Source organism: Cheilinus undulatus, linkage group 23, assembly GCF_018320785.1.
Source record: "Cheilinus undulatus linkage group 23, ASM1832078v1, whole genome shotgun sequence".
NCBI classification, from domain to species: Eukaryota; Metazoa; Chordata; class Actinopteri; order Labriformes; family Labridae; genus Cheilinus; species Cheilinus undulatus.
The window spans coordinates 12,207,103-12,218,741 of record NC_054887.1 but is presented as its reverse complement, the minus strand read 5'-3'; the positions used below and the strand labels follow the sequence as shown (position 1 = coordinate 12,218,741).

The 11,639-nt window shown below is 41.4% G+C and overlaps 1 protein-coding gene across 1 annotated transcript; it reads left to right on the top strand.

Annotated features, from left to right (window-relative positions):
• The first annotated feature begins 1,154 nt into the window (after positions 1-1,154).
• Positions 1,155-3,081, top strand: tmem121b (transmembrane protein 121B). The gene is made up of 2 exons (XM_041781338.1): positions 1,155-1,766; positions 2,241-3,081. The coding sequence occupies exons 1-2, from the start codon at positions 1,155-1,157 to the stop codon at positions 2,820-2,822; spliced, it is 1,194 nt and encodes a 397-aa protein (XP_041637272.1). The 3' UTR covers positions 2,823-3,081.
• The last annotated feature ends 8,558 nt before the right edge of the window (positions 3,082-11,639 follow it).

Below are 11,639 nucleotides of genomic sequence, written 5' to 3'. Positions count from 1 at the left end.
GTTTAATGGTTCTTATACAAATCTTATTGATGATATATCCTGATAATATACTGATAATATCCTTGATTGAATAAGTCCTGGATATGTCTTTTTTTCCCCTAGTTGGTGGTAAACTTTAATTTACACTTAATTCTCAATGAAGCAATTCACCTACATCACAGTGATGGAAAATTTAAAAAATCTGCCCCATGTTACACTTTCCTTATAAAATACTGCTGAAACTCTGTCAGGATGCATGGGGATGGGGCGTGAACAGGCCTTTTCAAGTCTGGATTGAGATCTGGGCTTTGAATCAGCCATTCCAGAACATTCACCTTGTAGTCTTTAAACCATTTCTGTGCAGCTTTCACTATATGCTTCCAGTCATTGTCTTGCTGGAAAATAAATCTTCTCCCAAGCCCTAATTCTCCTGTAGAGTGAATAATATTGTCCTCCAGGACTCTCCTATATTTTGCCACATTCATTTTAGCCCTGTTTACAAGCCTTCCAGGGCTGGCTGCTGGGAAGCATCCCCACAGCATGATGCTGCAACCACCACGCTTCACAGTTAGGATGATGTGTTTTAGCGATGTGCAGTGAATGAGTCAATGCCAGTAAGTATAAGGATTACAGTGCCATGCTGCCTGGTCTACCCCCATGCCATACCTGCAGATGCTGAGCACACAGGGTAGATATTAAAGATTCTAATATATTATTACTATATTATTATGATATATATATAGAGAGAGAGATAAAATAACATTGTTACATTACAACATATTGTATTTGTATTAAAAAAAAATTAAAAAATAGCCTATATTGTTATGGGAGAGGATTGGGACCACTTACATTTTTATTATTACTTTTTTTTCTATTTTTGTTTTAGATCCAACTTTTTTTTTTAAATCTATGATAAAAACCATGCAAGAATGCTAACTTTTAAAAAAAAAAGTCAGATTTATGACCTAATCCTCTTCCGTATATTTTAGGACCTAATTAGAATAATTGTTTAATCAAACAGACTTTAAGTTTTGTAGTGAACTGGCTGACAGTCATCATCAGCTGCAGTCCAGTCCGCTGGTCCGCGCCTGTGTTTGCGCATGTCTGTTTCAGTTCTCCTCCTCTTGGCTCCTCAGACAGAGAGTGGAGCAGAAGAGGGAGGCTCCGCTCCTACAATGATCTCTGAAACTGGGAGCGACAGCGTGAAGGCCGATCATCACCACCTCCACCACCGAGTACTGAGCTTCTCCCGGGACTCCTCCTCCTCCTCTTCTTCCTCCTCCTCCCCGCTGTCCTCGCCTCCTCCCCGGGCAGAGCCTCGGAGCAGCAGCGGCAGCAGCGGCAGCATCCTCCAGGAGGACAGCGGCAGCTTCCAGCCGCTGGTGGCCGCCGCCCGCGTCATGACATCGGGGGAGTTTAGCGGGAGCGCGCCGCTGCTCGCGCACAGATCCACGCGCAGCCTGCTGTATAAGAGCCTGTGCTTCCTGCTGCTGGTGTTTCAAGGGGGGGTCCTGGACTTCTACCTCATCATCTTCACCGATCTCTACTGGTGCTCCTGGATCGCCACGGACCTGGTGGTGGTCTCCGGATGGGGCATCTTCTTCATGAAGAACGCGCGCAGTAAGCGGGAGCGCGCATGCGGATTCCACCAGAAGAGCTCCATCTTCGGCTGCAACCTGGGAGAGTTCACCTACGCCTACCTGGCCTGGCTCATATACGTCATCGCGTACACGCCGAAGGTGGTGCTGGTGCTTGAGACTTCCATCGTGGAGCTGATCGGGCTCAAGGTCTGGAAACGTTTATTTACTACAGTCCAAAAAGTTAGCGTACTGTTTACGTTTGCAGCGTACGACCAACAGGGGGGCGTTAATGAGAATTTTATTCATCTTTAATTGAATTGGTACTTTCCAACTTAATTTATTTTTATTCACTGCTTTATTGCCAGACGTTTACCATCTTCTTATTCATTAACTAGCCTACTTAAACCTCTGCATTTAATGTTTGTTTAATGCTGCAGTCCCATGAGCAAGGAAGAGAATTAGGACCAGGGTGGGAGGGAAGAAACAAATGGAGGAAGATTTTTTTCATTATTCATTTTAAGAAAAGTTGAAATGTTAAAGAAGGAGCACTAGTGTCAAAAAAGTGGTATTGTTGGGACAAAGCGAGTTGAAAAGTCAATTAAAAAAGTAAAAATTGAGGAAATAATGTGCTAAACCAATGTCTTTAAGTCAGACCTGTGCTCCAACTTCTTTTCTTTGTAGGTGCCATGTGGGCTCACTGGCTTTAAGGTGATCGTGCTGCTGTCGGCGCCGCTCCTCTTCTGCCTCTGTAACTCCATCATTGAGGACCTGAACGGCGCCACTCGTCACCACGCCCACAGCTGCTTCCTGAGCACGTGCCTGGACCTGCTGGACAGCTTCACGCTGCTGGAGCTGCTGCTGCGCGGCGAGATCCCCACGGTCTACCTGAAGTACACGGTGCTGTCCGTCTATTTCGTGGCCCTCGCCATGCCGGTGGTCTGGCTCTACGAGCTCACCGCCTCCGAGCTGCGCTGCCGTTGGCTGTGCGCACGTTTCCTCACCTGTCTGCTGGTAAACGCCCCCCTGTTGGTCGTACGCTGCTTCCAGGTGTACGTGTACAAGGCGCCGGTGTCCGTATTCATGCTGAAGAACATCTTCCTGCTCGCCTGTGGCCTGTTGGAGCTCGTGGAGCAGTGCGTGGCAGTGCGGGGGGTGAGGAAGCTGGCGGGCAGCAGCAACACCGCGCAGTTCTCCCACTGTGTCTCTGAGAACGACATGTGTCCACACGGATACGTCAACACGCTGGCTGTGACACAGTCCTAGAGCCCAGACTGGGTCTGGACCAGGTTTGGACCAAGTCTGGACCATTTTAAAAACAATGGAGTGGATCAGTGCATAAATTCAGACTAAAACAGAAACCTAAAACCATCTGAGCGTCTCGGATTACAATCAGAATTTCTGTCGCACCAGATTCTCCTCTCATGGAAATCCTTAAAAATGTCGCTCTTACAGGTCAAACTTACAGGGTCAACTATCAAAAACAGATCATTTCAGACAGCTGAGATCGTTCCTTCCACCTCATCTTTAGGGCCTGGGCTTGGACCCCTGATGACCCCTGTACATTTGAGCTGCAATCAAACTTTAGCCAAGGTTGCTTATAAAGGGGTAAAGGGGGGAACTATAAGGGGGCTGTGGGGGTCAGCAAAAACATGCAAATTTAGGCTGTGATAAACATATTTTATTTCTGACCTAAATACTAACCACTCTAATCAATGCAAGAGAAATATGCATTTATTTATTGGTGCTTCAGTGAGTTTATCCTGTTTTAACATTTAAACCCCCCTTTCTTAAAAAAGTACCAGCCTTTTTCTGGAAGTGTTAACAAAGTGAGCTTGCCAACTGAGCTAAACCATTTGACTTGTAACATCAGACTTCATAACTGTGCCATGAGCCTAAAAATAATCCAGGAGGTTAGCACTAACACTGATGCAACACATGAGGTGGCATTAGTAGATCACATCTGGAGAGGTCGCGCTAACAGTGTCCATGCACAGACGTGCTCATGGGGTCAGGACGTGGACTGACCGGTTGATTGAAGAATTGAATGGCCCTTTGACTGGCCCTGTCCTCCTTGGTCACTGTTGCTGAATCTCTAGTTCCACAGTTTGAAATACCCCTCGATTTGACTAACTTTAACTGATATTAAATTGACTGAAAGTTTGATAAAGTTTAGAATCAGTAAAGGAATGAAGACAAAGATACAGCAGGGCTGGAGGTCACAAACTTTTAAGCCTGCAGAGACAGGGGACTGTCAAAATAAAAGCATTTATAAACACGGGAATACTCAAACTTAATCATTTAGAATATTTCTAGAACATAGTAAACTAATTAGATATATTTTATCAAAGCACATGAAACAATGTTAATGTCCCAACTCAAATTTCATATATGAAAGGAGAAAAAGTGTTAAAAAGTTGCAACCCTTTCTGGCTTCCTGCTGCAAGTGTGCCCAAAATGGTTTGTATGCTGCTCAAAGATGCAAGAGTCAGTGTATTTTACAGCCAACAGCTTTTTAGCATTAAAAAAAAAAGAAAGAAATAAGCTGTTTCAAATTACTGTTTAAAAATAGGGAAAAAAGAACTCAAATAAAAAAAAACAGAAAAACAAAAACGAACCAATTTTCAACTTTAGTTTCTTCTTTTTTGTTTTCCAAAAATAATTTCAATATAAACATCTTAAATTAAATCACGTTTTTTATCCATAATGTCTTTGTGTTCTGATCAAAAAAGTAAGATCAAAGAACTGGTGCTATAACATTCTTACACCACTAGTGTTCTGTTCTTTGATCTTACTTTTTTGATCAGAACAAAAGATGAAAAATAAGCTTTTTTCATTGTCACATTTCCTTTGGAAAACAAAGAAGGTAAAACAACAAAGAAAAAAAACATGTACAAAAAGAAAAATGGTTCTTTTTTTGTTTCTGTTTACTATTCCCGGTTTAATCTGAGGTGCTTGAAAGATCAAAGGGCAAACAAAACATAAGAAAACATGTTTTGTTTTCATATTTTTCAACAGTAATTGGCAAAAAGCTTATTTTTTTGTTCTGGATTTCTCATCTGAAATACAAATTCTGTTGGCCTCGAAGTACACAGAAGACCCAGAAGGCACCACCACTTAAAAAAAGCTTTTTTCCCTTGGTATGTGAAATTCATCTATGAAATTACAACAGTGGTTTACTAATTATTAGAGCTGTCAAGATTATTTGAGACAACCGCGATTAATTAAGGTCCAAAATTAGTGCACTAATTTATTTCAAATCGCAATTACCGTAATTGCGTGTGTTAGCATCTCACTGAAGCCACAGTGATGTAAAATATGTCCACCACCGCTCCTTAATGTCTCATTTACTTTAAAAACCTCAGACAGCTCAGTGGACAAGTCAGAAGACACCTGAACCTTTTTCACAATCTCTTATTTCATTTTCAATTCATAACAAGTTCCTTTTTCCGCCATTAAGTACATGTTATAATCCTCGATCTACCTATTAAAGCAGGTCATTAATCCAAACAGGCAGTTGAAAAATTCAATCGGACACAAAAAAGTTTAAAATGCAAAATAATGGAATTCTAAAATGCAGTAAACAGAGTGTGTTTAATCTCAATTAACTAAAGAAATTCAGAGATTACTCACTATTAAAAAATTAAATCTTTTGACATTCCTACCAATAAGTAACTGCATTCTATAGAGTGCAGTTTCTGTTGAAAAGACTCATTTAAAATAAGCAAACGGATCATGAGGCTCTGTCATTTGCAGCTTGGGCATATTCATAGGGGGCACACCAGACCTTAACAGAACACCTGTTGAGAAATCAGTCAACACTGATCTAATTGGTAGATTTAGCTGTGAAGCAAAGGTAAAACCAAGCTTTTAAAAATGAATCTGAGGAGGGAGATTCATCAGCTTACTCCTTCCTTTCTCACCAATCCTGCATTTTTGCACTAAAACTGTTCAAAGTTGCTGTTATGTCCTTGTATTCCCAATAAGAACCACCTCAGGCCCTCTCAGTTCACTGAAGTGATTTATAAAACAGCTAATTAATAAAAGAAACCACAGGAGGCTGCAGCATCGTGCTCATTAATCCAGCTGAAACCAGCCAACTTAAACTGAACCCCACATTGTTTCTGCACGAGTTAAAAAGAAGAACCAGAGTCCTCGTGCTGGGCTGAACACATCTCATGGCGGTCTGATTCTGCGGAGGTGTTCAGTAGTCTGATATCTGAAACCTGCAAGCTGACTCATCTCTCTCAGAACATTTTACATAACACGACAGCTACTCATCCTCCTGGACCTTGAACGCATCACGTGTACCAGCCTTACAACGCCTCGTCTTTAGCCCCGCCTACAGGTGCTACAGAGCGGTGAGATGGACCTACGGCTGCTGGACGTGTTGGACGTAAAGTGCACTTTGACTCCTCCTGATGTAAATATTCGTCTTTTTAAGGATGTTGTCTGCTGGTCCGTGATTGTGCTGACAGTGAAGTAGACGTGAGTGAGCGAGTGAGTGAGCTAGGGCGGGGCAATATGGACCAAAATCAAAGCTCTGTATCTTCTAGCTGAATGGAGACATGGGTTATATGCCTGAACACTTTTTAATTGAAAAAAAAAAAAAAGATGGTTGTCACAACACCAGAATGACTATATCTTATATAATTTTAATGAAAACATGCAAACAGAACAGAAATCCTGACACTCAATATTTGGTCATTTTTTAAGTTTTATTTATCAAAAAATACTTCTGCAAAACTCCTACAATGTTTAAATAGTGCAAATATGTCTGCAAAGTTTTTGTCCTGAATAGTTACAGATGCTTCGGTGCTCTAAAAAATTAGTAATTTTTGATACAGTCAATTACCGAAATATCAGATCGTCCCATTTTATAACAGGGTATCAAAAAGCAAAGAAAATGGACAACCTTATTGTAACACCAGCTGCACACATGATGATTTCAGGCCCTACTGTTGATCAAGAACAACAAAAAAATCTGAGATCTAGTTGGAGCCCTCCTAGTCTGGAACCATGAATATCAATGTTTGATATTGATATTTCTTAACCAGGATGCACCACCAACTGGATTTTGCATACTTTTACAGCTCACATCCATGGAAGCAAATAAAAAGCAACTTTACCCTGTTTTCAAAGTGGGTTTGGCAGGTTGATTCAGTTCGGTAGGTATGTTGGCACTCATGTCACGCTGGTACCAGATTCGGTACTCATCCTTAGTTACAACGCCATGGCTTCACAGTGAAAAGAGGCAGGTCCTAGGCTGGCCTGCATGCAAAGGGCAAGGGTGGAATATTTTGTAAGCTGTTAAAGATGACATCATCCTCAAAGGCAAGGATGGAAAGTTTTACAAGTGTTAAAAGTAAGGATATGTGTGGTTAAACAGATAAACTGTTAAGTTGGTGTATCAAATTAGGCGGCACAAGGTTTATGAGTTGGCTAAACTAATTACCCATCTTTAAAATAAAAATACAGGTTTGAAATCCTGGTCTAATGCTCTTTTGAACTATAATGAAGCCTCCTGCCAGAAGCCACTGTCGCTTCAGTTAATAACGGCGGCCTTCCTGTCAAAGCTTTCCCGTAAATATGAGAAGCTGAGCAGTTAGCATGTAGGAACAGCGCAGTGTGACTTTTTTAAAAAATAAAATGAAATAAAATGGTATGTTGGCTGTTGAGGGTTTATTTCGCATATAACAAGAGGCCACATCAAAGGACAATATTGATCTGCAAAGAGGAACTACAGCTGACGGAGCTAGCTGCTAATGTTAGCCATCACACCTGCTGACACAAAGACCCTGTGATGAAATTGACTGTTTTCCAAGTATTTTCTCCTCTTTAGTCGGTTAAATGCAGTTTAAATGCCGAATAGGGAAATAGACGCCTGGAAGCATCTTTGTTTAAAAGGATGAAATCATCGTCAAAGGCAGAGGACAGGATGTTGGGGATTTTGGGGCGTTTTGTCCTCCTTTTTTTGCCAAATAGTAGGCCATAGTTGGCAACCAACAAGAGTGGGTGGAACTGGCAATGAGTGAGAATCTGTTCCACCCACTTTTCCAAAAGCTGCCAACAAAGGACAGTCAGCAGAAGGGAAAGATTACAGTGTGTGTTCTAATAATGTTAGAGAGAAGAGGTTTGCTGATTTCTTCAATAACTTGTCTGTTTTGGTTTTCAGGATCCCAGTTACGCATAATTCGGGCAGTGGCTGTTATCACTACAAGCCGCCGTGTTATTGCTGTTTGTCAGCACCTTAAGACCTGCCTCAGCTTTGTCTTGTCTGTTTCTAGGTTGATCCAAAGTCAGTTTCAGACAGCGTTAGTTCAACATGGAGATTGCTATAGATTGGACTCCTTCAGAAACAAAACGGCTGACATCACTTAGACTACTTCCACTATTCTCTACAGTCTATGATTGCTTACTTTTTCCAAATGTTGGATTCATGCTGTTTGGATGTGATCTTCTGTCAAATCTTAAACCGAAAAAGAATTCGCCTTCTAAATTGTGGTTGCGTACAATTTCCACTCATATTTGTGCAATTTAGACCATGATGTAGAAGTTCGCTTGTAATTCTTGGTAAATAAAACCAATAAATTGCCCATTATTGGGTATCTAGGACCTATGCTGTGGTATTAATTGGGTTTCAATTGGATTTTAATTTAAATAAAAAAATATTACCTATTCTGATCAAAATCTCACCTTATATCTCCTTCATAAATATATCAAAATATCGTCAAACTTCCGTATATTGCCCAGTCCTAGCTTGTGTGATTGCGTATAAAGACCCTCAGTGCCACTACCAGGTTTCTCCCCGCCGTCCTCCTTAATTGGACGTCACTGGCTCTCTTACTGTTCCTCTTCTTCTTCAGTCCGAAACGATCACTGGATTCTCCACAAAAAATGTATAACAGTTTGACTTCTCTGCACCAAACTTGGGATTTCTCCATAAAAATATGCATTTTGTCATTTATTTGCAGAGGATTTTTTTTTTTGCTTAAAACTCAGAAAAAGTTTCCTTTTCAATGCTGGTATGATTATAGCAATGTTTGTTACTGTTTTAGTATTTGAGAGCTCAACTGGTGTATTCACAGGTATTTAACTGTATAACATGGGACGACTCTAAATTTCTAATCAGCATTACAATGAGTCGTAGGTTGGCTTGAACAAGCTAGAGGCCCAATGATATTTGGGCAGATGAACATGTTCATGTTTGACACCACCAAATGTATGGAAATTTGTTACTGAACTTGTGAATTAGGGCATGGCTTTTAACACTGCTAGTGTTAGGGGTTAACGTGTGACCATGTTAACTGGTGACTTTGAGCAGAATGTGAGGCCTTCAAATTGAACTCATCAGTATTGGGGCGCAAGTGGAAATCATATGGAAACATGGTTGCAAAGCAAAAAGATGGCTTGTTGTCCTCTAGAAATGCTAACGTTTCTATGTGTTTAAACACCATGTGAAGGAAGAAGAGACAAGACGATACAGGTCACAAACACTTGCCATAGCTCCTTTTGGTCACATATGTGGCTAAAAATGTTTTAAACACAGGGATTTATTTTCGTTCTGGACATTCAGGCCCCGTCCACACTGAGACGAATTCAGGAGTATACGTAAAAGTTTTCTCTTGTATCAGTGTTCCATCCACACGGAAATGGTGTTTTGAGAGGCCGTAAACACCACATTTTGAGACCAGGCATCAGAGTGAACAAAATCTGAAAACGCTTGCCCTTTCATCTCCATGTGGACAGCCAACCACATCTTTCTTGAAACAATTACATCATACATAGCGTAGCCCATGTTGAACCAAAACAACAATGTGGATTACAGGGTTGTGTTCGTGCTGCAGACGCTACTGAACTTATTATGGCATTTACAGCAAAATCGGAAGCTCCTATACCACCACCGAGAACAGTATACACCAGACGTTCTTAAATCCACCGTAGAGAACAACCAGAAGGGCAACCAGGTGAAAGTTTGTGGCGGTTTTCTGTAATGTTCTTCTCTCTTTTGGTGCATTTCCGTGGCAACGTTACAGCGCCAGTTATAGGCTTGGCATATAAACAATAGAGTTTTCAGTCATTTTCAGTGGTTCCGTGCTTATGCGGACATTTCCTGAAATGATCCCGTCTTTACAGAAAATTTTTCAAAATAAAACGGAAATAAATCGTTTTCGTCTTCATGTGGACAAGGCCTAAGATACCAAGTGGATAGTGCTAGTTAACAAAAGCATTGCTTTATTTATGTCCATCCACCCTCACTCAGAGTGATGGGAATTGTAGCTCTTTTTAGAGATCTGGATTATTTGTTGTAGCTCAGTAAGAGCTAGGCTTCCAGCTCCTAAACAGCTCTTCATTTGGTACCAGTTTGACTTTTTATGTTTCTAAAACAACAACAAAAATGGAAAAAGGGATGGTCTCTCAAACAGGAGCCAGCTCCTGTCAGTCATTGAATGAGCCAGCTCTTAGAACCAGCACATCACGAAGCCAACTTTACCCCACTAGTTGGCAAAAATGGAGGGGAAGAGACCCCAACATCCCCAGCTTCACCAACATTCCGTCCTCTGCTTTTGATGATGTCACTCATTAAAGTCTTTAGAAAGATGACGTCAGTCAGTATATCACCATGTTCTTTGAAAGAATATTTATGACAACATGAGGGAGAAAAGCTGTTAAAGAGGAACAGCTAGCCTCTTAGCTGGTGGCTAATTGGCCTCCATTCATCCTTGTCAGCAGAGTGGGTGCTCAGTTATTGTTAATATAGAGGATGGACACACAGTCTTAAGTGATGTCACTTGGTTTCAAGTGTCTTATAAACAACCTCAAAGCCTTCGGAAAAATTGAACGTACAACGTTGTGAGCACCACCACTAAAAAGAACCATAGCAAGAGTTTACGTAGATATTCGCCTTTGTCGTCTTGTCTCTTGTTCCTCCATTGCCTGGCAGCACATTTTCTATATGCTTACCTCTTAAATGCCGACCCTATAGCTTACAGCATTTCTCAACTTTCTGAGTTCCATTTGAATACATGATTGGACAGCCGAGTTGAACTGAATAAGAACAAGAGCCAACCAGTTAAACCCTCAAATGATTACAGACATGCTGTATCGTATGGAGTGTTTAGAAAAGGGGAACTTTTCAGAGTTTAAACAAACCGGAGACGATCCACATCTTTTCAAGAACAGCTGAGTCTGTCTCAGTGAGTCGGCGTATTTTCTAGTAACAGTAGGGTTTCTGTCCTCGATGAGCCGTAGTGACGTTGTGTCTTACATAAACCATAAGTGTAGTAGAAATGTGTCTACTGATGTGTAGTTAGTGCAATCAGAGGGGTTAAAAAGGTTTTAGTGCCTCTTTTTTTTTTTTCAGATATTTTGACAAAGATGTCGGGGTTGTGACTCGTGGATGTAGCTCAGATGGTTGGTAACTCAGAGAAGGTGCCTTGAGTTTAAGGATTGCTGAATGGTCACAATCTTAAAATCCAAGTCTTCAATGCAGCACGAGACCAGGCGGTAGCAAGAGAGGGAAATTATGAATCATTATAAGATCATGTGAATGCTGGCTACACACAAGAAAAGTATAAAACAGGGGGTAGACCACTGATATAAGGCTAGTTTCAACTAATTTATACTCCTTTTAAGATTTTTTTGATAATTTGCACACCTGGATTGGGGATTTTCTGCCATTCTTCTGTGCAAATCCTCTCAAGCTCAGTCAGGTTGGATGGGGACCGTGGGTAGACAGACATTTTCAGGTCTCTCCAGAGATGTTGGCTAGGGTTCGAGTCAGGGCTCTTTCTGGGCCACTCTAGGACATTCACAGAGTTGCCCCTTAGCCACTCGTGCATTGTCTTGTGTCATTGCCGTATTGGAAAGTGTACCTTTGGCCCAGTCTGAGGTCCTGAGTGCTGCAGAACAGGTTTCCATTGAGGATACATCTGTATTTTGCTCAACTCTGACCAGTCTTCCAGTCTCTGATGCTGAAAACCCCCCACAACATGATGCTGCCACAACCATGCTTCAGTATTGGGATGTATAAGGCACTGATTAACAGTGTTTGGCTTACTCCAAACGGGGGCAGCCCAGTCT

Bases quoted from the DNA above. Each gene is read 5' to 3' on its own strand.
- tmem121b (XM_041781338.1), top strand. From the start codon at position 1,155: ATGATCTCTGAAACTGGGAGCGACAGCGTGAAGGCCGATCATCACCAC. The intron at 1,767-2,240 runs GTCTGGAAACGT...TTTTCTTTGTAG, and splicing joins TGGAGCTGATCGGGCTCAAG to GTGCCATGTGGGCTCACTGG.